A 27,999-nucleotide genomic window follows, 5' to 3' on the forward strand; every position below is an offset into this window, starting at 1 on the left:
CCAGAAATCAGATGGTCAGTTTTCAACTCACCATCCACAAAAGGTGACCCTGTTTCTACGTACCAAGCAGGCTTTAACGCCCAAGTATCCCCTCCTTTCCCAGGCAGAACGGCTGAAGGCCCTACTCGGGGACAGGGCCCTTCCTGCCGTACCCCCTTCTCCGGGCACTTAAAACAAAGAGCCGCTCTCCTCACACGACCTCAGGCCTGACTGAAATGCAGTATCCGCCCAGCTGAAGGTACAGGGCTTAGAGAGCGGTGTTGCGTTTAACCGTTAGCAGGCCAAAATAACTTTATCACAAACAACAACGCTATAAGGGGAGAAATAAACATTACGGGCTCAGACAGCTCCACGGAAACGATGTATGTTGCCGGGAGCGCACTTGGGCAGAGCCCAGGAGCGGCCCGGGGCGGCTCCCGGCTGGGACCCGGAGGGGTCTCACCGAAGGGGGCTCACCGGAGGGGTCCCACCGGCGGGGCGCGACGGGCCGGGCGCGGCTGACGGACGGGGCCGCCCCCCACGCGTCTCCATGGTAACCGCGCACCGCCCAGCGCCCTTCCCCGCGGCCCCCGTTCCTCACGGCTGCAGGAGGCCCGTCCGGCCGCCGCCAGAGGGGCAGGAGGGGCTCCCGCCCGCGCCCTACCTGCCCGCCGCGGCTGCCTGCGCCCCGCGGCACCGCCCCTGCCTCCGCCGGCCGCGGGGCCCTGCCTGGTACAGCGGCGCGGAGGGGCCAATCTGAGGCGGGCTTCGCAGGGCAGCTCCGCGAGGCACCGCCTCAGCTGGGCGGGGAAGGCGAGTTCCCTGTTCCCTCTGAGGAAGTGCCCCCCTCAGGGTACGGCTGCGTGCCTGAACACCGCTCCCCGCGCTCACCTGCAGGTCCGTCCCCAGACGGGACAGGGCTGCTCCCCAGGGCGGCTGCCGCCCGGCCCTGACAGCCCAGAGCAGTCCTGGGCACTGACGCGTTGCACAGGTTTGTGCCCTCACTAACCCATGCAGCTGAAATCAGAGACTTCGAAACAGCAGCAAAAGGGCTCACGGCGAATGTTCGTAGCCCCTGGTCAGACATACAGCAATTACCCCAAACCAGCTCAAAGCCTTATGGACAAAGGCTTCCAGGAGCAGCGGCAGCAGCGTCCGAAGACCAGCGACACGGCACTGATGATTCAAACGCTGCCCAAGGCAGTGAAACCCTGCGGGTGAGAAGGTCACCAGCAGCAGTGGCAGCGCCTGGAAGGCAGCGATACTGACCTGCATCCTGTTACTATAAACTTTGTCATGACCTGCGGCAGGCATGTTTGGAGGAATTATCCCCCGTGTCTCCAGCGCTGCCATGAAGATTGCCTACCTTCTAAAACTTCAAAACGAGACTTACAGGGTTTTTCTCTGCCGACTTTTACAGTATCAATCCACACCAGCTCTCCCAGAAGAGCGAGCGATGGAGCTACAAACAGCAAACGCCATGGCAGTGTGGCACGCTTGGTTCCCACTCCTCCATCCTCTCTGATCAGAGGCTTTGAAACTTCAGTTTGAAGTTTCAGTTCACATTAATTAGCCTTATTAGTCATCTCAGAGGATAGCCTCTACGCAATTACGATTTTTTTTAAACAGCTCCAGTTGTCCTGAACGACCAGACCTATAGCAGTTATTTTTAAAAATCAAATTGTATCCCAGCTCCGAATCATCTGTTCTGTCCTGTGGAAAAACATGACCCCTCTTGAGAAACCTTGGCTTTTTGGTCAATCAGTTTTCTAAAGTTAGGCAAAACCTCACTTCCTGCAAAAAAATACTAACACACTGATGCTAAGGATGTTATTTCTGGATTCTGCTACTTCCAAGCCTGTGCGACCCGTTTGTAGAACCAAAGACATAAAACATTTCTACACAAGAATGAACAATTCATTCCGTTTCAGTTAGTGACACAGTGATCGTTTTGGTGCCTTTTAACTACAGTACATTTCCTCCATAAAAACAAATCCATGTGTTATTTTCCTGTAAGAATGAAGATGGCAAAAGAGTTCAGGCATTATAACTGGCCTACTTAAAAGATATGCAATTATAAAACAGAAAATTTAACAGCATTGTACTGTCAGACCTACCTCTAATGTAATTCCTGTCATTAAAGGGTGGCAGTTCCATAGGTATGTGCGTTAAGTGAACAAAACATTAGTAGAAAATAAAGGTACGGACAAAAATTATCCTAGCAAAAGAAAAAAATGCTTTTCTTAACACTGACCTAAAAAAGCCACTACTGGATTGGCATAGTGTATTGAAAAAAGAAACCTTCAAGCTCCACAGTTCTTGAATGATACAGAGCAATACATCTGTTCATATTGACATAAGAAAAAGTGTATTAAAATGAATCAAAAGGCCAGATTCTATTGTGTTAAAATAAATATGAAACAGGTTACAGTACTAAGGGGTATCAATCAATGACTAGGCAGCTGCTGAGTTTAACCAGCGACAGGTGGGGAAGAAATTAAGTGATTCAGTATAATGCATTAAGGTTTAAATTGACATATGAAACTATACATCATTCCTGAGGAGACAACAAACTCAGACATAATTATTTTAAGATAGTGTTTGAGGCTAAATTTCTCTCTCCACATGAAGAAACTTGACTATGAATGCATCTCTAAGACTTAACACATACTGCTTTTCATTCCCCTCCTAACGTTTTCCACAAAGAGCTAAATTCCTCAGTGCATGCTCTTTAATGAACTCAAGCCACAGTTCAAGTGGCACCGCACTTACTAGTTACAAAACATTTATGAAACATCTATTCTTTATAGTCTTAATTACAAGATATTCTAATATTTCAGTGAAACATGAGATATAATTACAGTGCATTATATACAGAGTACAGAAATATTTTTATAGGAAAAATAAATAGAAAAAAATATGTAAACATACTGAGTGAAATTCTGCTGCCACTAAAGTCAGATACAGAACTGTCATAGATACAAGCACAGGCAGTATTTCACTTCTCTTTTTAAAGCATATAGCAGTGCACATAACTTCATTCAAAACAGTTTAAAGTGCATACAATATTATAAAAAAAATAATTCATAAGCTTTTGAAAGTTTTACATATGCAGATTTCATTCATATCTATTACGTCTCCTCAATCCCATCTCTTCTGATTCAATGGCATCTTTGTTTATCATTTCTTGGTCTTCTACCACATCTGGATCAAACTGATGTACTTCACATTCATCATATAATTCATGCTCTTCTATTTCGTAACCATTATCAACATCCTCAAACGAATCTTCATTACTGTCATCTTCTCTGTCATCCATTTCTTTTTCTTGAGAATGTTCAGCAAATGACTGAATGAGATCTTCAAGTTTCTCATTACAAATATGGCTGACATCTTATAAATTAAAAAAATATTAAAATGAAAGTTTATATTAATATAAAGGTGAAAGGCTCTAAATTTCAGAGTCAGTTTAAGTAGAATTTTCTTTAATTTGTTTTCTCTCTTTTACTAAGACTCAACTAATGCAAAAATTCCCCAAATTTCTAGTGAACGATTCTTAACATTTAAGATTTCTCTTGGACTACTAAGCACCTCTTGGAAGTCTCCAGTTGAAACTAATATACAATCTGCTGATTAGTGTATTATACAAGCATCACCCACAGCCTCAGAGGTCCCTGTCTGGGAATTCTCAGACTAAAGTTGGTCCAATACTAACAGACTGCTCAGGAACTCACATTCAAGAAGCTCGCTTTAACAAAGTGGAACGTGACTGCATGGTCTATCCTAATTCAATGTCTTTTAGCACCTATTCTTAAGAAAAAAAAAATCACGTAGTATCGAAAATTTGAAATTAGATACACCTCAAACAGGAAGAACAGTACTTCTCCAGAATAACATTAATTCCACACACAGTACCTAAGATGCAGGAGCTGAACATTATTTTAGTACGATCTGTTTATTCTTTTAAAATACAAACTGCTTAGTTATCTATCCTGCTGGAAATCAAAGTACCTTTCATCTTGTTTTCTGATTTATCCAATCCACTTTCTTTCATCAGTCGTCTAATTGATTGGAGCTGTGTCATTATTTCATCTTTCTGCTCACAAGCTAAAGCATTAACACTAGAAGAAAAGACAGATGTCAAAAGCTGAAAGATTACCTTGGAAGTGAGTGCTGGATAACAATGCACAAGATTGCAATATCAACAATCAAGGATCATCAACAGGGCTTTAAACTAGATGTGAAGGGGGTGGGGGGTATTATCAGACTTAGAGGATTAACAGCCGAGGACGGCCCTCCATTGTCTGATGAAGGGAGTGTAGGCAGGTGCCTTCGGCCTGCTGCCTCAGTGATACTAGGGGGTGATATGTGTAGTCAAGAGCAACACACAAGTTGCCTAGAGGTTAAAGAGAATCCCAAAAATAACAGCTCAGGTAATAAAACTTCCCCCCCTAGGGGTGCCGTGGGGTCGAAAGCCCAACTTACGTGCTTCTATACGAACGCACGCAGTATGGGCAATAAACAAGAGGAACTGGAAGCTCTTGCTATCCGGGGAAACTACGACATAGTTGCCATCACTGAAACATGGTGGGATGACTCGTATAACTGGAGTGCTACCATGGATGGCTACAAACTCTTCAGGAGGGATAGGAGAGGTAGAAGGGGTGGCGGGGTTGCCCTGTATGTAAGGGAAGATCTAAACTGTTTAGAGTTAAATGTTGGGGATGACCTAGTAGAATGTCTATGGGTGAAAATCAAAGAGGGGCCTATGAAGGCGGATATTGTAGTGGGTATCTGCTACAGGCCACCCTATCAGGACAGTGAGACTGATGAGCTATTCTTTAAACAACTGGGGGAAGTCTCGCGCTCACTAGCCCTTGTCCTTATGGGTGACTTTAACCTGCCTGATGTCTGTTGGAAGTATAACATGGCAGTCAGGAAACAGTCTAGGCGGTTCCTGCAGAGTGTGGAGGACAACTTCCTCTCACAACTGGTCAGTGAACCGACTAGAGAAGGAGCTCCCCTAGACCTGCTGTTTGTGAACAGAGAAGGTCTTGTGGGAGATGTGAAGGTTGGAGGACGCCTGGGGCTTAGTGACCACGAGATAATAGAATTCTCAATTCTAGGGGAAGTTAGGAGAGGGAACACTAAAACGGCCAAGCTGGACTTTGGGCGAGCTGACTTTGGGCTGTTTAGAAGTCTGGTTAACAAAGTCCAATGGGAGACAGCTCTCAAGGGTAAGGGGGCGCAGGAGGGATGGTTACTATTCAAAAAGGAAATTCTGGAGGCACAGGAGCGAGCTGTCCCTGTGTGCCGGAAGTCGAGCCGCCGGGGTAGAAAACCAGCTTGGATGACAAAGGAGATTTGGGAACATCTCAAAAGAAAAAGGGATGTCTACAAGTCTTGGAAGAATGGGCAGGCATCCAGGAATCAATACAGGGAGGAAGTTAGGGCATGTAGGGAGATAATCAGGGAGGCAAAAGCCCAATTGGAACTTAGACTAGCCTGCTCCGTAAGGGACAACAAAAAGTCTTTCTATAAATACATTAATAACAAAAGGAGGGCTAAAGATCACCTCCAGCCCCTACTGGACTCAGGGGGTACGTTAGTCACTAGGGATGAAGACAAGGCTGAGGTCCTTAATGCCTTCTTTGCCTCAGTCTTTAATAATAAGGTCAGCAGTTCCCAGGTGAGCTGGCTTTCGGTGTCTGAGTGCAGGGAGGGAGAGCAGATTGAAGCTCCTGTGATCCAAGAGGAACGGGTCAAGGATCTGCTCCTTCGGCTGGATGCCCACAAGTCTATGGGGCCTGATGGTATCCACCCGAGAGTCCTGAGAGAGCTGGCGGATGTCATTGCCAAACCCCTGTCCATTATCTTTGGGCAGTCTTGGCTCACTGGGGAAGTTCCGCTGGACTGGAGGCTGGCGGATGTTACCCCCATTTACAAAAAAGGGCGGAAGGAGGATCCGGGGAACTACAGGCCTGTCAGTCTGACCTCGGTGACGGGCAAAGTCATGGAACAGGTTATCTTGAGTGCTATTAATGAGCACATACAGGTTAACCGGGTGATCAGGCCCAGTCAACATGGGTTTATGAAAGGCAGGTCTTGCCAATCAAACCTGATCACCTTCTATGACAGGGTGACCCGCCTGGTTGACGAGGGAAGGGCTGTGGATGTAGTTTTCCTGGACCTCAGTAAAGCCTTTGATACAGTTTCTCATAGTGTTCTGGTGGAGAAACTGGTAACTGCTGGCCTGGATAGGCACACCCTCCTTTGGGTTAAAAACTGGCTGGATGGCCGGGCCCAAAGAGTGGTGGTAAATGGGGCTAAATCCGGCTGGAGGCCGGTCACCAGTGGGGTTCCCCAGGGCTCAGTGCTGGGTCCAGTTCTGTTTAACATCTTTATCAATGACCTGGATGAGGGGATTGAATGTACCCTCAGTAAATTTGCGGACGACACCAAGCTGGGAGGCTGTGTCGATCTGCTCGAGGGTAGGGAGGCCCTTCAGAGGGATTTGAACAGACTGGATCGTTGGGCTGAGGCCAATGGCATGAGCTTTAATAAGGCCAAGTGCAGAGTCCTTCACTTGGGGTATAAAAACCCCAAGCATCGCTATAGGCTTGGGGAGGAGTGGCTGGAGAGCTGCCTGGCGGAAAAGGACCTGGGGGTGTTGGTTGACTACCGGCTTGATATGAGCCAGCAGTGTGCCCAGGTGGCCAAAAAGGCCAATGGGATACTGGCATGTATCAAGAATAGTGTGACCAGCAGGAGCAGGGAAGTGATCCTGCCCCTGTACTCGGCACTGGTGAGGCCGCACCTGGAATATTGTGTCCAGTTTTGGGCCCCTCGCTTTAAGAGAGATATTGAGCTCCTGGAGCGAGTCCAAAGAAGGGCAACTAAACTGGTCAAGGGGCTGGAAAATAAAACTTATGAGGAGCGGCTGAGGGAGTTGGGGCTGTTTAGCCTGGAGAAGAGGAGGCTGAGGGGAGACCTGATTACGGCCTATAAATACTTGAGAAAAGATGGTGGGGAGGTAGGGGAAGGGCTCTTTACATTAGTGATGGGAGATAGAACAAGAGGAAATGGGCATAAGCTTAGTCAGGGGAGATTCAGGTTGGATGTTAGGAACTATTTCTTCTCTGAAAGGGTTGTCAGCCATTGGAATAAGCTGCCCAGGGAAGTGGTTGAGTCCCCATCCCTGGATGTGTTTAAGAATAGGGTGGATGAGCTACTTGAGGATATGGTTTAATGGGGATTAGGGATGGTTGGACTCGATGATCTCTAAGGTCTTTTCCAACCTAGAAATCTATGAAATCTATGAAATATTTCCTTCTGTGGATCAATACTACAGTTAATTTAGCAATACTTTCAGGTCAAGCTTTTCTTTGAGAACTGCCTCATGAGAAGTAGGGAGCCCACCACAAACACCTACTGAATAATCTAGCCACTGAATTCTAACACTGGAGTCCCAATGGCCAAGGTTGCGTAACGACTACTGAAAGAAACAATTCTCCAAAGTAATTCTATTTTTAGTACAACAACGCCTAATACAGAACTTAAATGAGAAAAGCCTCTAGACTGTAATTTCAGATTTTGTTTACTCTGTCTCCCCCACATCACTACCAGAAATTTATTAGGCAAATTGGTCAGCGAATTTGCTGCTTAATAGTTTCAGCACATACTAAGTTCGGAAGTACACTAAAGGAACAATCATGAAATTCTGCACGTTTTAAAGTAGGCTTCATCAAGGATGTCAGTCTACACAAAATGAACTGCATGGATATTTTTACTTCCAGTATATGAGTAAGGCCCTAGATTCTTATGGAAACAACATCTCTAAAACTATAAGGAGGTTATAATATTTATTCCCTTCTTACACTACAACAGAGAAGTTTTATTTCCCTGAAACACACACAATCACTTAACAGATTCCTTTCAAAACTCAAAAAGAAGTAGCTATAGTTTGATAACTAGTTTTGTCTTCCAATTATATCAAAGGTAGAAACTCTTTCCACTCCCAGAAATTGAATTCCCACAGGGCTTTCAAATGCTACTGAACTGAAGTATTTTTCCAGTATTAGTCTCCTCAGTCAATCTTAAAGTTTAACTTGTTAAGCCACAGTAACGTAATCAGAAGTCTGAGCTTTTGCATTTACATTTCGTGAACAAGACACAGAAGGTGTCTGTGGAAAAGATAACAAATTGCAGAAGAGATATTACCTGAAAAAGGCTACAGAAACAATAAGTAATTAAAGAAGGTTCCTGAACATTGTTCTCTGCTCATATATAAGGAACATTTTAAGAACTCTCTGTTAACATTTTGGAGAATTTCAATTTACAGGAAACAATACTAACTGAGATGTTTCAGAAACACTCACCAGTTTGACAGTGGATCCAACTGAGTCAATAAAGAATTTAACATTTTCTCTGTCTGTGCTAGATGTTGCTCCAGTTCTAAAAGCTGATGCTCTAACAAAATGTAAAAGAAAAAAAAAAAAAGAAGGAGGCAGAAGGAGGAGGAGAGGGAGAGGAAGGGGGGCGCAGGAGAGAGAGAACATTTTAAGAAACGTATTTACAATACCAAAAGGATATTAATTTACATTTTTGGTGAAACAGATTCAAAAACAGGAAGCTTGTTTCCCTACAAAACTCTAGAATATGAAAAGGGAGTGGTGAAGGCAAGAACTGAAGCCTTACTATGTGTGATCACAAGTCCTTCTCATCCAATAACTTGTCTCCAATAGTGCCCAGAGGACATCTTGGTAGAAACTGAGCGAGAATGTGGCACTCACCTTCCCAGCCTCAAAAACTATGCAGTTCCAAGACCTTCTGAGGTATAAGTAGTGTATTTATACTTAATATACTGTCATGAATTTGCCCACTCACACCTCACAAAAATATTCAATACTTAATGCACTACAGTTGAGAGGAGTAACTTCTCCTAAAATACTACTAAACTTCGAAGAAAGAAGAATGCAACATGCACGGATGGTAAGTAGGCAGTGTAGCAAGCAATTGCTGAACCCGATTACAGATCTGGTGTACAGGGACACTAAAAGGCTGCTAGTTGTTTAATTAACTGTAAATGTGTCTGTACAAGGGGCAAAACCAGCATGAAAACTGCTCAGCTTTGATGTGCCATAACTTCTTCTCAAAAGGAAAGCCCACTTCTCGGCATATGCAGAATAGAGCAAATCAGACAGTCAAGAGTACTCTGTATCATGAAGAAAAAGATTGTATCATTTATTCTGTTTCTTCTAGAAACATTTAATGTTTTTGACAGGTCTCTAATTTGGCCCAGAAATTCAATGGTTTCTATAATTGTTTATCCATACTGTTCCACTATCAATATAATTCAATTCTAAAGCAGATCATTACATCCTTTTTAAATACTCTGTTCATTCTAAAGAGTATTATACCCTATTTAAACATCCTATTCTACTGGAGAAAATGGAACCAGTCTTAAGTGACAAAAACATCAGACATGAAAAGGCAGAGAACCATACTATAACACTATACCTGTTTTAAAGATTATTACCATCTGGAGTTTCCAAACAAACCTCTAACAAATGTTTCAAATATATGGAACAACAAAGTGATTCTTTGTAGGTTCCTAACTGCAGGTAAGTAACTTAAGAGATTGTTCTTGTTTAGGTAGACTGCATCAATGAAAATATGTAGATTTGTTCCAGCACAAAATATGGATTTTTGGTGAACGTATGCATTCTGAATGGCTATCTTACCTGTCTCCTTTGCCTTGTCTTCTGTGCTTTTTTCCTTTTTGGAGAGACTTTCTTCATGTGACTTCATCTTTAATAAATACAATTGTGTTAAAAGACCTCATCATTATTTGTATATTAAAAATAAAAAAACGCATTTAAAAATTCATTGAAATTAAATAGGAACAACCAAAACGTGCTCCAGTAATGAAAGTTTTCTTCTGCCATGCCTTCTTGCTATCTTAAACTAACACTTTCCATTTTAAGCAACGACAACATGACTAATAAAACTTGCAAAAGAAAGAAGTTGCTATTTTAACTCCAGTTTTCAAAAATGAACAGAAGGAACCTTCTAAGTTACTGGATCCAGTCTCTAATCATCAAACAGGAGGTAAAACATCTTTCTTACAATAATAAAGATGCTATTATAAAAATATTTATGTTTCAATCCCACAAGTGTAAAGAGTTGTAACACTCAAAATATTGTTTTTATGATGTTTAAATCTTATTTACAACCTAATTAAATTTATTTGTAAAACCAAACTGGTCAGCCTCTGTGTTCACCTTGATAAACTGTTGCATTTTTCTCACATACGAGATAGTATGAAACTGACTATGGAAATGAAGAAATCCAGTCCTGTTCGGATTTAAGGCTTTCTTCCCTGAAGGCAAGCAACAATGTTCCAGGTGCACTCTCAGCAAGTGCTATTAATATCTCTTACTACAAATAACACATATAAACACTGACATCTAAAAACCAACCAACCAAACAAAAAAACCCCACCCAAACGGATTATGTGTTCTCCTTTCTTAATTTGCTAATGGTAGAAGAGGTATCACATTTCATGGATATAAGTCTATGTTGCAGCTGCATGATCAAATGAGACGTTGAAATAAAAGCTCTGGACTACTTGCTATTCTATCTCATTGCTAATCTAAGACCACTACTCTGCAGGAGTCATCCATCTCCTTCCCACACCCAACCTCATTCTGAAGAATGAAAAGGAAGCGAAATACTGATGAGGCTTAAGTTACTGCCTCAGGTAACAGCACTCTTTAGGTTCTCAGATTCTTATTTGAGGTTAGCGAGGTAAGACTCTCACTTCTTTGATTATCTAAAAGTCAGGAGCCTTCATGAGGAAGAATCAGATATACCATAATTTTAACTTTGGAGCTCACATTCCAAGTCGAACCGAGCAAGAAATGGCTTTTGGACAATCATATACACGGGCTCATAATTGGGAAAAACAAACAAACAAAAAAACAGTTACCTTTCCTTCTAATTCCAATAATTCAATGCTTTTCTTATGGCTTACCTTAAGAAATTTGTATGCTGCAAACACTCCCACTCCAAGAGCATACAACGGCATGAGGGTGAATGCTAACTCTCTACCATTTCCTCTTGTTCTCTCACTCTTTATTTCTTTTTCCATTGCTTTTCTCATCTGCTTAATACTTTGATAAGTATTACTGTCAGAATTTCCAGGATTCAGGTGAACTTGATGAACTGTCTGAGGATTACCTTAAAAAATTAAATTGAGAGAAAGAAGACAAAGTTAGAAAGGAAATTAAGAGTCCAATTAGTTTCACAACTGTTCTTATTGTGTAACCATCTTTGTTCATCTTCTAAGATGGTGTGGTCAGCCCTCCGTTCAAATAAAGTTTAAAAAAAATTATTAAAACTCACTCTTTGATGTATAGAATGCAAAGTTAAATCTACATAGCAAAGACTCTCAAACTAAATTTCTGTTTCTTTAAGATACAAGCTTTAAGTTTCTTCCTTCGCAGTAACATTGGCAAATCCACAGCAAACTACAAAAAGGTAGATGTAACTAGAAACAATTTAAACCTTGAAAGTAAAGCACACTCAGAGAAATTACTGATAATGCCAAGAACAGTTACAAATTAATATTTTTCCTCTGTAACAGAGAGAGGTAAGTAGAAAGCGAACTGCCTAGTCTCGGGAGAGTGCGGGGTGGGGGGGGGGGGGAGATAGCTAATAAAAACGTTTTGTTGAAACACACATGCTGTGTTGCTGCTTTTGTTATTTTATCAGTGAATTCAGTGTCATGTGGATATTCCCACAGGCTTAGAAGAGCTGTACCTCTGCTAATCAAATATTTAGCAGGAAAAGATTACATAATAGCAAAGAGATGCAACACTGGAAACCAGTCTGAAGTATTTTTGCATGTAATTTGCCTGCCAGAACAGAGAGCAGACAAAAGGGCAGCCAGTGCCATTGCTCGACTTGGCTGTTTGGTAGTTAAATCTGGGGTTCATGCGACACGAGCACGAGAAACAGTGCTACTAGGGAAAGAATGCAGATGCTTGCAAGAGACCGACAGCAGGTGACTGGGTGTGTGTCAAGTTTTACACTGATGTCTCAGCTGAATTCCTAGACTTATACTTTCAAATCCCTTTGAACATTTAGTTTGTCATAATTTAATGTATCAGAACAGAGCATGGCTAAAACAAGATTCACATTCTTTAAAAACTCCCAAACAAAAGACCATGATGCAAATCACTCCTTGTCAATTAATATCGAACCAGTGGCATTTCAAGAATTTAGAGTAATAATTTAGACTTTAGTGTGCAAGAGACAGCCACAATCAGTTAGAGAAAAAAATTAACTGAAGTTACAACTCCCAGTGAAACAACTGTTTGTCTACAGCTTCTTCCAAATACAAGAGGAAAAGGAATCTAATTCTGCTAACCTAAGCTGGTACTTTTGAGATCTCAAACAGTGTTTTGCAATCATCTAAAATGAGTTAACCAGAAAAGTTTTTCAGACTTCCAGGGACAACCCTGACTGAAGCGACGTTTACTATCAGCTCTGCAGTCAAGTCATGCCAGGCATTGCTGCGAGTTCTTCCACAGGTTATTGATCAGTTTGCAACATGTGCCTTTGGAGTAGACCGTTTATCTGTATGTTTGCTCACTGGAACAAGAAACAGAACTGGACAGTTACACAGAACATTAAATGCCCTAGCTGACACAGGCAGAACTCAAGCTACCTTAATCATTTAATACAAGTTCAGGCAGACATTCTCAACACAAGCAGGTTTAGACTTACTAAGACTGCACTAACTAGTCTGGAAATCACGTTTTATTTTACATATAGTTTTCCCCCTTTCAGAATGTTTCTCATTGATCACTAGTTTTAAGTTTGCACTCTTTTTTCCTTCTTTTCAGTTCTATTTGGTTTTAATGTAAATGAGGAGATTTACTAAACTACCTAATAGCACAGATGAAAAAATTTCCGCGGGCCATAAAAATAAGAATGTGGTGAAGGAAAACAACATCTTCCTGGCACAGAGGAGCAATGCTGAATCCTAACAGAGTCCAGTGTCCTCCATCAACTTTATCCCATAGAAGAAACAGCAGAATGAGTTATAGGCCAAACAGGAGTTAAGAAGAACTCAGACAGGTGAGAACAGCAGATCTGCCTGATTTTTATTTTATGCAGTGCTGGGCCAATACACCAGTAGAATCACAGGCATGTGAAGAGTTGCTTTTTTTAAGGTTTGGTTTTAAAAGAATTTGATCAGTAAGAGATGACGGTTACCACATAAATTAAAAGTAATCAAGCAAAACAGGCCAGGCTAGAGCTTATGAAGCACAGTAAGTTCGACATCAGCTGGGAAGAACATAGCAGCAGCTCAAGCCTCACTTCTTCTACCTCCTGGTGAAAAGCACAGACACATAATTTGGAGGATTACAGCAGCTATCTGTCTCTTGGTTTACAATGCCTTGGAAGACATCATCAATGAATCACAAAGCTACCTCAGGAAAGCAGGCTTTTTGTTATTTTCCAAAATGAAAGTAGATCTTTGGACCTTGAGCTAAATCCTCACCTGACACACACTGACATATTTTAACACACATCCATACCACTCGGGCTTTGGCAAGGAGTAAGCCCTTTAGCCCATTCAGCGATCTCTTTTCTAAACAAGCACCTTAGACTCTTTGCAATACACTACCTGACAAGTCTCATACGATTCTATGCTAACGTTTACTAACAGTAACACCTGGCTTCCTCATTGTCATTCTAACACGTGCAGTGAATTTTTTGCTCTGACACTTCACCGCTACTCATCTGCTGAAGGAACCAACTGTGCCCCTGCAGGCATTATTCGTTAAACTGCCCCAATAAGATACGCTTTCCAATAACAGGGCGTTACCTGCATCTAAAATTAAATTTCTTAAGACAACACAGGCAAAAATCTGAACAGCAACGAACTAGGAAAGCAGAACGTAACGTGGGGGTGAGGGCGGAAGACCAAAGCGAGGAGGCGAGAGCGCAGCTCGGAGCCGCTTGACAAGGCCCCCCCCTTCGCGGGCCCTGTGAAACCCGCAGCGCCGGCCGCCAGACGAACGGCCCAGCCTTCCCCGTCCCCGGGGGCTCCCTTCGACCCCGCCCGTCACAGGGCCGGCTCCGAGCAGCTCCGGGACGGAACCCCACCGGCAGCGCGGCCTCGGGCACCGCCACGGCTCCTACCTCTGCGGTGCTGACGGGGATCGTAATGGCCGGGGGTGGCCTTGACGCCCCGCGGAGACCGGCCGGCCCGCCCGCCGCCTCCTCCTCCGCCGAACATCCTGGGCATGAAGACGAAGACGCAGAGCACCAGCACCACCGACACCACCACCTGCTGCAGCGCCGACAGCACCATGGCGGCCGCCGGCCAACGAGCCGCCGCCCGGCGCCACGGAGAGGCGCCCGCTCGGCTGCCGCTCCCCTCCCCCTCCCCTCCCCGCGGCACAGCGCCCCCCGGCGGGCGCCAGCCGCCGCGCCGCTCCGGGACGCGGAGGGCCGTTCCCTGGCGGAGAAGGTTCTGGAAGAGGCCGGGGCGGGCGGGGGTCCCTCACGGCGGGGCCTCGGCAGCTGGGGCCGTGGGCGGCGGCCCTGGCCTTGTTGGCCGGTGCTGAGAGCTGCCGCTGGGCGGTCACTCGCCCTACCGAGCATCGCGAGTGAGGCCTTCACGGAGGGCTGCGTGCGGGCGCATGGCGACCTCCGCTCCAGAGTCCAGCCGGCCACCAGCAACCCACGGTACGTGGTAGGGACTGGCCTGGGGTGCGTGGGTGCCTCCAGAGCCTCGCTGGAGGGATGGTGCAGTGGGCCTGGGGTCTTTTGTTCGTCCCTGGGTGAGGTGACCGGGATGGCATCCCTGGTTTGTGCTCAAATATCATGTTTATTTCATAGGAAATACTGTAGTGAGTTGAGTCACTTCTAGCCAGGTGAGTCTGGAAACAACAGGCTTGCAGGACGAGGATGCCGTGGCCAGCTGAAGGTGTTCACATCTCGCCTCAAGAAATTTCTCCTTCGAAAGAAGCAATGGTCCAGCAGCAGGACTGATCCGGAAGCCTTAGTCTCTTTATCAAAAGCAAGGATATGAACTGCAGTACTGGGGCTGAAGGGGATTTCTGGTGGCAAGGAAGAATCTTTGCTTGTCATAACCAAAACAAATTGCACTTGAAAATTTTTGCTGGAAGGGGTTAAACAAAGCTGAAGAAGATGCAGGAAAAGTGGACGTATGATGTTTAGTCCACTTTATACTGCAGGAGCAATGTTGTGAGCAATGAGCAGCTAAAGAATGAGTATGCTGAGAAAGGCTTCGGAGCGTGCATTTGCTTGGATACTGATGGCAAAGAATGCTGTTTGTTCAGTGGTTTTGAAGCCAGAATGGCAGATAAGGGGGTATAACCTTGGAAATAAAGCTTGTGAAAGACACTGCACTCAGTTTTAGTACTCAGGAATACAAAAACCAGGAAAGATTATGAATAAAGGTATGCGTGTGGAAATACAGTTAGAAAAAATTGAGGGCCTTAGGGAGAAAACAGTATCAGCAGCCAGTGAAGTTATTTTAAGATCCACAAAGAGACTTAAGAGTGAACTGAAATGTATGAACACCAATAAATCTAGGTAATAAAACACAGAGTCTTGTACATAAGACAGAAAACTAGGTACTTGAAGAATAGAAGAAACTTGCTAAAAAACAGTCATGACTGAAAAACAAATACCAAAGATCGTTTATGCTCTGGAATTACAAGTTTTGTTAACAGTGGCAGACTGCAGAGAAGTAAGAGGTAGCAGAATGAGTTACTGGCAAAACATTGGTATATTTACTTTGTAAAGCTGTCTTTGTAAAATGCTCTCATGCATATTTAAAGCTTTACTGTAGGAGGAGTAAGTATTTATTTCCAGAGGCTCTCTTAAAAATACTTACAATATTTATACATCTGAATCTACAGTAGCTGTGCATTTTTACTTTGAATTAGTTTTTGTGTGCCAAGTAGAAATCCTTGATGAGCTGTTCAACCAAAAAAAAAAATACAAAAAAAAGTTTCATGTTTAATTAATGTGACAGTAATTTCTTATCTGAAGGTAAAAGGGCATTTCAAACATCTTTTCAGTTGCTAGCAGGTGCTCTTATACAGTTAATTTTCAACAGTGAAGGGGGAAAAGACTCAGCTAATGAAATTAGTTCATATTTCTGTGCTGCAACAGGAGAAGTCAGTGAAAATAAACCACAGGTACTTGCCCAAATAAGGGAAAGTATTTCTTTATGACACCTCAGCATATGATATCTGTCTTTACTTTATTGCCTGACTGTTTTTATCTGATTAAGATCTGTTTGTAACTTAACATTGCACAACTATTTCACCTTTCATGTTTTGCAGACGTGGGATGCAGGTTTGGCAAGGACTGCAAGGGCATGGGCAAATAAACGTATCTGTGAACATAACATATACTTAAGTAAGAAGCATCAGTGCCATCCTAATTTCACATTTATTGGAGAGAATATTTGGGTTGGAAGTCATCAAGCATCCTGTGTTGCTGATGCCATTAAATCATGGTATGATGAGGTCAGATTCGATATTTATGCAGTGCAGGATTGTACTAAGGTTTGCAGTCATTACATTCAGGTAAGAGTTATCTTTGGTAAAACGTCCTGTATTGTGCCTACTAGATGAATCAGTAGGGGCTGTAAATAATGCAGAGTTGTACATATAGTTTGTAGTGACTGACAGTTTACTGTCTTTTGTAATCTTGAGCAACAGCTGTACTGCCAGTTACCCCTGCACTGCTTCACATCTTTGTCTTGTGTAATAACCTATTCTTCTTGTCCACAATATTGGCCTCACTGAAAGCCTCACTATTCATTTCATTGTATCAGTATTACAAGAACTTTATAAAATAATAATTCCAACTTTTCTAGCTTGGAAGCCACACAGTTCTGAATTCTGTGAGTTTGGAGATGCGGTTCGAAATAATCACAGTAATTGCAGAATGTGTGTGGGTACACCTTAGTTGAGTGTTAACAGAAGGAGAAAATCCCGCTGAAGTAAATTGTATTTACAAGTCTTGTAAAAAAGGAAGGGGGAAAAAAGAGGCAATTTATGATATATTTCCGATTTCTCTGTGGTGATTCTGACAAACTTAATTCTGCTGAGAAAGTAAAGCTTTTCCTTGAACACTTAATATTTTAAATGGATTTATTCATTCCCGTGTTTAAAAAATAAGCTTTGCAGTAGAATGTTTCATCTATGACCAAACACATAATATTTCACAGATCTAAAACGGATGATAATTTTAACGTCAAGTAGATCTTACCTAATGAAAGTGACTCTTTAATTTCTTATCTCAGTATTCAGAGATGCTTAGACTGCTGTCTATGCAAATTACAAACAAAAATACTGTGCAGTATCCTTACAGTGAAACTGTTACTGGACACAGTGGTAGCCGTGAGGCTCTTTTTGAGTAGACTTTGGATTGTGAAATGAGAATACTTAAAGTTACCAGAATCATTTGCAGAGCATTTTCTGTTCGGGTCTTTTTGTACCTCTTGTCATGTCTTTTCTCACTTATTTCCCCTCAAGTGTTAATTCTTGTTTCTTGCCCCTTGTTTTCTGCCTGTAACAAACTCAAAAGCAAGGCTGGAGGATTTATCTTTTGCTGTCTACTGGACAGTAAATCTTTAGAAGATTAGAACTAGACAATATCTTAGGAAAGTATTTTTCATTTTTACTCTGGCGCAGTAAATTATAGAAAGTTACCTAGTAAGATAGTTCCTAGCATTTTAAAATTTACTGTTCAACCTTGTCTGCATAGAATTCTGGAGGTTTTTGCACATTTCTTTTGGAGCATTCGCTTCTAAGCTTTCTTTCCTCTGATTAATATTGCTTGTTCCTTTCTTGTTACACGTAGTTAAGTCGTATCAAAATGTTCACTCATTTCAGACAGTATTTCAGGCAGAATTACAAAGGAAACTAAAGGAAAAAACAAGCAGAGAACATGAGTTAAAACACCAATGAACATGTAAAAGTATGTATGTTGTCAAAATCGATAATCAAAGACCATGCATGATCCAGGAGCCATCATTGTCTTGAAGGCTCAGAAACAAAATTGAAAATGGGTAAAATTTACAAATTGTAAATGGATAGGCTGTGTAGACCTGCTAAGAGAAGAATGACACAGAAATCTCAAAATGGTGGAAATCTCAAAAAAATATGTGAAGCTATTACAAAGGCCCCTGAAATGCTAAGTCATTAATCCTGGATTCAGGTAACACCACCTTAAACATTAAGATCCTTTTCAAGGAAAGGTTATGTCTGTTGAACATAACCACTTCTTGCAGTTACAATTGAAGAGATGGAACTTTTGGGGATGTTCAGTTAGTTTGTCATTCTGAGGCCTGTACTCTTCGTACTGGGGAGATACTGAGCATAGTCCGCTATGTCTTTAAGTTTTCCAAAAGTGGAATGTATGATCATCCAGATGTTCTAGGTATATAGCTAAACATTTTTACCTGAATTCAGTATGGTTTGGTTATCATACACAGAAGGTACAGGACAAATCTGCAGATGCCCAAGCTGTAAGTGATAGTGAACCACTTCTCTTCAAGTATGGCGGGTAACATTTATTAGTCTGAAAATGTGCAGTTCTAAACGGTTCAGACTAAAGTTTACAGTAGTAATCAGCCAGACCACTTCTAGCACGCAGCAGAAACACTTCTTGCAGACCTGAATTATGGATGTTGAAATTCATTAAAGGAGCTGTTGAGTGGTTGCCAGTAATTTCCCTTTTGTTCCATCGAATCTACCGTTTGATCATAAAGTTAGTGGCTTTTACTGAAATTGTTCTGAAGAACATTCTGGAAACTTGCAGCATAGGTCACTTGATCTTGAGGGGTGAATGTTTAAAAGTTCATCTTAAAAAGTTTGTTTACTGCCAGTTTTTTTAAATGCATAAAAAGATCAGATGTTGCAAAATGAAAATAATATGTAGGATCTCTGAAAAGAATGGAAACTTTCTATATTATACTAGGTTACTGTTGAGTGTAGTTTTTCATTTATTTTAATTTTGTTTTTTTAGGTCGTTTGGGACTATTCGTATAAAATAGGCTATACTGCTACTCTATGTAAGGAAGTTGCAGGAATAAAAAATGCAGCAAATTGTTTGCAACTATTCACCAGGGTAAGTTGCTGGTTTAAACATTTTAAAAAAAATGAAAGCAATTGTAATGACATTTAGCTAAAAGTAAATTGGGTTCTTTATTTATTGGTAGTCTTGTAAATGCAGTTGAAGAAAACGATGATTGTCTAATTCAGTTATCAAGACAGCCATGACCATTAGAATGTGTACTTGCTTAGTTTTTTAATCTGTTAACTTTATTGATCTCATTCTATGCCAATCATAAGCAAACAAATCCCAAACTTAGCTCATGCTCCACTTCATTGATTTATTTTTCGTATGAAATGGAAGAAATTAGTAAGTTGCTGCAGGCAACTGCTGTCAGATCTGGAATTACCTCTTGCAGTTTTATAATTTTTTTTTAATTGCACTTTAGCTTTTTACACTGTATTTCTTTTTTTTTCCCTTAGAAATGCTAGAAATAATAGCACAGTTGTTAGATCAGTTGCTTTTCTTTTCTGTGTAACTGAGTAAAATAAAATTACGTTATCATTTCTTGCCCATTTAATAGCTGTGATTATACCAAATGTTATTTAAGCATCAGAAAAAGTAAATGGTCAATGCAAGAAAAAGCTAATTACAAAATGTGATTTTACATTTAAGTTGATATGCTGAAGTCATAGGCCCCAGCCGGTGCTATTCCTAAAGCAGGAGGAGTTTGAAAACACAGAGGCAGATAGCTTTAAAATAATATATTTTGTCTCACAATAATGCACAGTCCATAATCAAGCACATATGTATGCCATCTGTTTGTCATTTTTAAAACATACATAACTTGTGAACGTGCATGACAACTGCTTTTTCTTCTAGCAAACCTGGGCCACTATTGGGGAGTTAAATTAGCCTGAACTAAAAAATTCATTGAACCCTGCCCATCTCTCTTTCTTTACCACAAAACTGGACTTGTACTCGAATTGTTATTTTGAAACTTGCTGGGGTATGGAACTTTATTGTTGTTTTCTTTTTTAAATCTGAACTAAAATGTTTCCAGTTGCCACTGCAAAGTAATGACTAGTTGACATCAACAGTGGTCTGTAAAGCCTTGTCACTTGAGACTTTTCTAATCTGTAACCACATACCATGTTGGTTTGCTGTGCTGTTGTGCACGTCCTGGAGAACTGATAGCTAAGCTGAATAGCTGTGTAAGACATGGTCTAACATGCCATTGTTCTTCTGTCCACTGCCTGATACCAAGAACACTGATCTCTACGTCACCACAGAAACAAGTGGAGTTAGAGCAGACAGACCATCTTCTAACACCCTTTTTCCTTTCTTAACTGTCTGGAAAAATATGTAAACCTTAACCTTGCCACCAGTCATCACCACACTCCAGGTAACTGGAACAGCCTTTTCCAACTTGACCTTCATGACTTCTTGAGGTTTCAACCCTTAATGCTTAGTTCCCCTGCAAGATGGCAGTTTCTTTTCAGAGTTGAGGATACACTAAGTGAAGGACCACCTTGCCAAAATTAGTTCATTCAGTGTAGCAGTTTTACAGCGTAGTCCTTTTATAGACCTTTTGTGAAGATCTGCTGCTGGGGCCATCCATGTCTGAGATGCCCAGAGTATCCTTCCCCTTGTTTAAAGAAACACATACAGTAGTTTGGAATGTGTCCTGTCCTGTCATCATTCTCATAGTCAAAGTTAGCTGCCACATCCTTGCTACCAGGCTCTGTTCATCATGCTGTTCTTCTCATCTCTTCTACCTGCCTTCCTCTTGGTAAGTGAATCTTCATCTTTTATGTTCAAGAAACCTTTGGCTCCAAGAGGAGCCTCAATATGATCCTTAGTATTCTGTTACAAGGGTAGCAGAATCTTGGAAATGCCTCTGAAAGGGTCTTGTAGGATGTCACATAGTGTACTGGACATTCTTCTCAGCCGTCCTAGAGAGCTCTCCCAACTAGTCATTTTCTTTTACCTAGTTGTTTTCATTTACATAGTTTCTTTTTATACTTTAGTTCTTCACTTTCTGCACCATAGGCAAAAAGTACAAACTAAAAAAACTGAATGCTTTCTCACATCTTGCTCTCATTTCTGATAATCATGGCTAAATGCAAGAAGTGCGAACAACCTGGTGAATCCTGAAGGGGAGACTAGATAGAGACTGTGGTGATTTATCACTTTAGAATCATAGAATGGTTAGGGTTGGAAGGGACCTCAAAGATCATCTAGTTCCAATCTCCCTGCAGGAGGGCAGGGAAACCTTCCACTACATCAGGTTGCCCAAAGCCTCATCCAACCTGGCCTTGAACACTTCCAGGGATGGGGCATCCACAACTTCTCTGGGCAACCTGTTCTAGTGCCTCACCACCCTCAGAGTGAAAACTTTCTTCCTTATATCTAATCTAAATCTACCCTCTTTCAGTTTACAGAATCACAGAATGTTAGGAATTGGAAGGGACCTCAAAGGATCATCTAGTCCAATCCCCCTGCCGGAGCAGGACCACCTAGATCAGATCACACAAGAACGCATCCAGGTGGGTTTTGAACATCTCCAGAGAAGGAAACTCCGCAACCTCTCTGGGCAGTCTGTTCTGGTGTTCTGTTACGCTTACTGGGAAGAAGATCTTCTTCATGTTTAAGCGGAACCTCCTGTGTTCCAGCTTATATCCATTTCCCCTTGTCCTATCATTGGATGCCCCTGAGAAGAGCCTAGCTCTTTCAGTTTAAATCCATTGCCCCTTGTCCTATCACTACACGCCCTTGTAAAAAGTCCCTCTCCAGCTTTCCTGTAGGTCCCCGTTAGGTACTGGAAGGCTGCAATAAGATCAGCCCGGAGCCTTCTCTTCTCCAGGCTGAACAGCCCCAACTCTCTCAGCCTGTCTTCATAGCAGAGGTGTTCCAGGCCTCGGATCATCTTCGTGGCCCTCCTCTGGATCCGCTCCGACAGCTCCATGTCCTTCTTGGTTGGGGACTCCAGAGCTGAACGCAATATTCCAGGTGGGGTCTCACGAGAGCTGAGTAGAGGGGCAGAATCACCTCCCTCGGCCTGCTGGCCACACTTCTTTTGATGGAGCCCAGGATACGGTTGGCTTTCTGGGCTGCCAGCGCACATTGCCGGCTCATGTTGAGCTTCTCATCCACCAGCACTCCCAAGTCCTTTTCCTTTACAAGATACTGTGTCAGTTGCAACTACCAAATTACTAAGTGTTGCATGCATTATGTGAATACAGGGTGCTGTGACATTTATTTACATGATGTCAGAAAATTCCTGACATCTAACAGTTCCTGGAATCTTCTGCTGGGTGAAGGCAAGCTATCAATCTGAACTGGATTCAGTGGATCCAGTGAATCACTGGAGTCTCAGGTTGAGTGCTAGAGTTGTTCATAAGATACCAGGTAGAGTTTGCACTCACCAGCCCTATGGAGACATACCAGAGGACCTCTGTTTGAGAGTTTTAGCTTGTTCCAAAACTAATCAATATTTGCATATTTATGATACTCGAGTCATTTTGAAACCACATAGTTTCTGCTCTATGCTATGAGGGAAGTCGCTGTTGAAACGGTTAAAAATGCCTTCTTAAACACTAGCATGTGGCAGCTCTGCTTCCTATTCCAAACCCATTTCTAATTATTTTCCTTTCATATTTAGAGTTCGTTAATTTCTTTTGTCCTTCACGGGAGGAGACAGTGATTAATCATACATTGACTTCTAGGGAAACTAGTTTTATGCATGCAAATCAGTTAGTCCAGCTGAAAGTCTGCGTCTTCATGCTCAATTTTCTCTCACATGTTTACAAATTGTATACCAAAATTACCTGGATGACTGTATTGCGAAGTTGTTGGAAATACCAAAGATCATCACAGATAGAAGGACCGTAGATGACACTGAGAACATTTATTCAGTTCAATTCAGACTGTTGCTCTTACTCGTACTTCTATTTTACTGCTCTTTAGGAATCTTTGTCTTAAGTCTACTTTAGGAGAAGGAGAACCCTCTCCTGGTTTTGGAGCTGTAAGTTTCCACTTATTTTAGAGCAAAAGACTATATAACTGCTTTCTGTTGTGAGTTGATGGTGACACATTGAGATCTTAAAGAATTTGAACAGCTGTTTTTATAGTTTCAGATTAGGATTTGTAATAGTTGAGGTTATCCCAACACTGTTAAAAAGAGTAAGATGCCTATAAACAGCGAGATACCTTATTTCATATTCCTGACAGTCTGTCTTGCAGGTAGTACTTGTATTCTGTGAGTTTCAAGTGCTGTCAATCCAAATACTGTCATTTCACCTTTTCACATCAAAAGAGGATTCATTGAAGTCCTGGATATTGGCAGGGACAGGATATCCCTCCTTTCCTGTTCGGTAGATCATGGCATCCTCAGAACAGGAGATGTTCTGTGGCTTTCAACAGATGTGGAAAAACTGCCTCCTTGTCCCAGCTTCACTCGATGCCTTTCAGTTCTTCTCTTGTAAGAAAAAATTATAATCCGTGATGCTTCTAGGAATAGAAATAACATCTCATTACCTTTTTGCTGTTGTTCCCTTCCATGAAGATGACCTTCCAAGTCTGCATCACCTCTTTGGAAAGATGTGACATCCAGTCTCCGATAGGTGGCTGTATCTGCCATTTTTAGGACTCAATTTCTCTGGAAGAAGCTGTGGGAGTTACAGTGTTAAAGGACCTCAGTGGCTAGTCAATAAAGTGGTAAATGAAAACCACTGTAAGTAAATGTGGAGTGATACACATGGGGGGAAAGGCAGTCACCTGTAAAACCATGGAAAATGTCAGCTCAATACTCACTAGCTGTCAGAAGCAAATGAAACAGTAGTAATTAAATTATAAATTAAATTATTTTATTTATAATTTTAAATAGATTTTTAAATACATTGATTTATATTTAATTAATTAAAAATTATTACTCTTAAAGAGCAAAACATAAAACACAGTAATGTCACTTTTTATGAAGACAACCTTTTAGTTTCTGTGGTCTAAACCAGCAAGACAGGTGAAATTAAAGCCCATATGATAGTCTGCCTATATTTTATTTCACTTACATAGCATCATCTTCAGAAGCCACCTGAAGTTCCTTGTGAAAGTGACTTTCTTTTCTCTCTCCAGAAGTTAATTTATGCCTTTTTTTTCCCATTTCATACACCTTCTCAATGAGGCAGCACTCTACAACCTAGGTGTTAAGCAATCTCTAGATAGACGTATAGATAGATAGATTTATTTATTTGTAATGACAAGATAGGGCTTCTTGGAGAAAAAGACAAGTCCTTTCATCTCTCTGGATCTGTGGCTGAGAGTTCTATCAGTCTTCTCAAAGAGGATTTCACAGTGGATTATGAACTGTGTGAAGTAATAGTGTAATTATCTCTTACAGTGGAAGCCTTTGATACCAAGTAAGACTTGCTGAATTGCAGCTCAGGCAACATCTGTAGCTTCTTTGTTTTGTGTTGCTGCAATTGAAACATGCACAGTCACCAAGTGGGTCTGCTTTCATGCCCTTACGAGGCATTATGCTCTTGCCAGAGCTTCTAGAAGCAATGCTTTGTTCTTCAGTCTTTCTTATTCTTGATTCTAAAACCCTTTTTAAGATAACCATGTGGGCTACTGTTTGGAATCAGCCATGCTGTGAATGTATATACAGACGATCACGCAAAAGAAACATTACTTAACCTGCAACTTTTTATTTTTCACATATACATATATGCATTAACAACTCTCTCAGGTCCAATTCACAAGTAATTTAAAAACTATTGTTAAGGCCATTTACATTCAGGAAACAAGTAGTTCATATTTTACTGAATCTGGGCCTCAGTGATGATTACGAAGTCTCCATTTGGTTATAGACAGGTGTAATGAATGATTGTAGTTAAATGTGTTATTGTTTCTGTTGCATTCTGATATTCTGCTGACTTCAGAAATAATACAAATGAGCATCTAGCTACATACTTTTCAGTGTAGCATTTAGCAGCAACTCTTGGGTAGTCTCATAGGCCTTCAGAAAGTGCAAAGCTGCTAATCAGTTGTATTTAGACTAAAATATTTAAATTGGAGTTACTGAGTGTCGTGACTGTTTTGCACAGCCACAGCAAAATTACATTTGAGCGTCAGTATAGCTGGTGCTTATACACTCTGTAAGCAGTCACAGTAACTGTGTGAAGGTCATTCTGGGTCATTAATTCATGCGAGAGATGTAAAAGAAGTTATTCACAGATGCACATTGTCTTTCTTACCTGATTATGTCTGTGGGGAAAGGAACTGCATACTGATTTAATTCTCTAGCTATAAAGTATTTTCCCCATGGCAAATAGGCTTCATTCCTTAAACTGGGTAATTCCTTTAACTCTGTTCTTGTCAAGAAAACCAATTAGGCTCATGAATTGCTGAATATGCATCATGTGTTGATGGAGTGAAACATCAAGGTACGGCAGGTCATCTCTCTTCAGAAGGCTCTAGACCTGATAACTTCCACCTGCTGGGAAGTGGCCAGCTGGAAATTTCCTGTGGCTAAAGTTAGGCCATACGTTTTTAAGTTTAATTTCAAAACTGGGAGTAGGGCTTGTGGTTTCCGTTTAACAGTTAATTATTATATTTGCTCGATGTATATGTTAGTATAGCTTTAAAAACATTCAGCAGTCCTGCAGGTTTTAATTTTTAGGTAGCAGGCACCTCTGAAAAACAGATAGGAGGAGTACCAGGTTATACTTGATCTCAGGATTAGGTAGGCCCTGCTTAGGAAACAGTCTATATCCCATTCTTGTCCATAAAATTGTATTTGATAGTATTTATTAGCTCATATATATTCTAAATAGTATTTATTATTTTTAGAAAGACAAAGGAGAGGGTTCAAACTGAATATAAAGGGCCTGTATAATAAGTCCTTCTCACCTATCCATGGCATTGTTATAAACAGTAATAGCTTTATGGAAACATTGGTATTATGAAGTATTGGTTTTAGTTTTAATCAAAACATTTTAGCTTGTTTTATTTGTAAGGTTTATCAATGGGAATTCTCAGAGTTTTCTCAGTTCTATTGATTGTAAATCTGATTAGTTTGTTTTAGCTGACTAGTAAAGATTTAAGGAGAGAGAAATCATGGATGTCTGGTAAAACTGTTTATTTTTTCTGTTTTTCCAGGAAATCCAGAATGTGATAAAATTATCTGTACGTATTACAATTTTACACTGCTACTCATATTCCTCAGTTCCTTTAAATATATCTACTCCCAATAAATTTCATATTTCTATCCTTATTTATAGATAACTCAAGATGGCACCCCCCTTGGGAGTTCAGCGTTGTATGCAATGAGGCTTGCATCACTCTTGTAGTTCTGAGAGCATCACTGATGTTTCTTGCTTTTGTAGCTGTTTATTTTATCAAAAAAAACCACTTTATAAACATGCATCTGTCCACTTAACTGGATTTGAAACACATACTATCTTCTGAAGATACTCGTTCATGAATTAAGCAAAAAAAGTCGTACTGACATGACTTCAAAGACAACTTCCTTTGACAACAATTTTGTTGCTATTGTTTTATGCTCCTTAGAGAAAGCTAATATGCCAAAAAAAGTGAAATTATATGTGGGTAAAACCCATATTGGGAAAATATTAAGCTAAAGATGGTAAGGTTTGGAGCCTTATTTTTACATACCAAATTTTCCAAAACTATGACATACTTTATTCCTGGAATTCAAGGAGAAAAGTATGTGACAGTTAAACAACTGTTACAATTCATACTAAGCCAATATTTGAAATCACATTTGCTTAATTTAGATGCTCAGAGAAAGGTAGCATCATACTATGTACTCAGCCCTGTTTCCTAGAGTGAGAGAATGTTCTGAATAAAATGTATAAAGTAAGATTTTACAGAAGGATGGTTCTTAAGAAGTCGTTTGCGAAGTTAGTACAACATGATATTTTTAAGGTAATGCATGTACTGCTCTTCATTCCAAGTATGACACTTTAGATTTATTAAGTATTTTGTTCCTAACTCCCTCTAAACCTTGTGATTATTATTTTTTATTCCTTGTTTTAACGTTGTCCTGGTTTTAGCTGGGACATTACTTACACCATAATTTCTGTTTTGTAAGTGTTCTGAAGTTTTAATAATAAATTTTATTTTATCTTCAAACTTGCTAAAGTCCATTTAATCAACACAGATTTTACTCTTCTATATCCAAGACATGAAGTCTTTCATTAATATGCTTTAATTTCACTTTCTCCAAAAGACAGATGAAATTTATACAAAAATATGAAACTATTTGTCATACCAGTATAGCAAACTAGATTTTTTCTTGGTTGCATCTTAGTCTTGTCTAGTGAATGCCAATGTGACTGTATGAAAGTTCATTATTATTCGATAATATTTCACCATTATTGTAAAATGAACAAATAAAAAAACCCCACAAAGTCAGTTCTGCGATTTTCTTAATGGTCAGAACTCAAATTGACCTTAAAGGAAGCTTCCATGCATTCAACTTTAGGAACAATTTCAAAGAAAATAAGCTAGACTTTATTGGAGATGAGATTAAAATTAGGCATGAGCTAGCTATTTCTTCTGTAAGTGTTCTATTCTAAAATTACTAAAATATAGAACAGATTTTTCAAATACAGGTTTTATTATTTAAAACTTGGATTACATTCTCAAATCTAGACGCCTAATGTTATATACCTAAAACCATAAATAGGTGGCTCCTACATTCAAAATTGTGCAGTATGAAAGTTCCTGAGCAGCAGCTGTTCTCCTTGGTTTACCTGAAGTTGCTGATGTTCACCATCTCTGAATATAAAATCATTATTTCGATGCCATATTAGGGTTGAAGAGCTTACTTCAGAGCTAAATTTCAGATGTCTGTAAGGAGGAAAAGTTTCGTTAGTA

General features: G+C 40.8%; 3 protein-coding genes across 4 annotated transcripts in view; 1 reads left to right on the forward strand and 2 right to left on the reverse strand.

The window, feature by feature from the left end:
• Positions 1-354, reverse strand: part of CAPS2 (calcyphosine 2) — a 31,835-nt gene extending 31,481 nt beyond the window's left edge. Inside the window, exon 1 of one of the 2 annotated variants that reach the window (XM_086610877.1) lies at positions 336-354. The gene's annotated coding sequence lies outside the window, so the exon portion shown is untranslated. Of the gene's footprint in view, positions 1-63; positions 143-335 lie in introns of those variants that run through there. The other variant, XM_086610876.1, reaches the window with a different exon arrangement.
• Positions 355-1,928: 1,574 nt separating this feature from the next.
• CCDC107 (coiled-coil domain containing 107) lies at positions 1,929-14,368 on the reverse strand. The gene is made up of 6 exons (XM_086610881.1): positions 14,197-14,368; positions 11,015-11,220; positions 9,723-9,789; positions 8,358-8,448; positions 3,991-4,100; positions 1,929-3,372 (listed from the first exon to the last, which is right to left on the reverse strand). The coding sequence occupies exons 1-6, from the start codon at positions 14,366-14,368 to the stop codon at positions 3,098-3,100; spliced, it is 921 nt and encodes a 306-aa protein (XP_086467007.1). The 3' UTR covers positions 1,929-3,097.
• LOC147528844 (GLIPR1-like protein 2) lies at positions 14,367-26,573 on the forward strand. The gene is made up of 7 exons (XM_086610724.1): positions 14,367-14,425; positions 14,461-14,752; positions 16,377-16,622; positions 19,072-19,173; positions 20,809-20,890; positions 26,257-26,283; positions 26,379-26,573. The coding sequence occupies exons 1-7, from the start codon at positions 14,367-14,369 to the stop codon at positions 26,534-26,536; spliced, it is 966 nt and encodes a 321-aa protein (XP_086466850.1). The 3' UTR covers positions 26,537-26,573.
• Positions 26,574-27,999: the final 1,426 nt, after the last annotated feature.

The sequence above is a fragment of the Tauraco erythrolophus genome, chromosome 4 (assembly GCF_009769465.1).
Source record: "Tauraco erythrolophus isolate bTauEry1 chromosome 4, bTauEry1.pri, whole genome shotgun sequence".
In the NCBI taxonomy this organism is placed as follows: domain Eukaryota; kingdom Metazoa; phylum Chordata; class Aves; order Musophagiformes; family Musophagidae; genus Tauraco; species Tauraco erythrolophus.

Bases quoted from the DNA above. Each gene is read 5' to 3' on its own strand.
- CCDC107 (XM_086610881.1), bottom strand. From the start codon at position 14,368: ATGGTGCTGTCGGCGCTGCAGCAGGTGGTGGTGTCGGTGGTGCTGGTG. The intron at 9,790-11,014 runs GTAAGCCATAAG...TATTTATTAAAG, and splicing joins CAGCATACAAATTTCTTAAG to ATGAAGTCACATGAAGAAAG. The intron at 4,101-8,357 runs GTGAGTGTTTCT...CTTTTCTTCTAG, and splicing joins TTGGATCCACTGTCAAACTG to TGTTAATGCTTTAGCTTGTG.
- LOC147528844 (XM_086610724.1), top strand. From the start codon at position 14,367: ATGGCGGCCGCCGGCCAACGAGCCGCCGCCCGGCGCCACGGAGAGGCG. The intron at 19,174-20,808 runs GTAAGTTGCTGG...TCATTCTCATAG, and splicing joins GTTTGCAACTATTCACCAGG to TCAAAGTTAGCTGCCACATC. The intron at 26,284-26,378 runs GTACGTATTACA...CCTTATTTATAG, and splicing joins AGAATGTGATAAAATTATCT to ATAACTCAAGATGGCACCCC.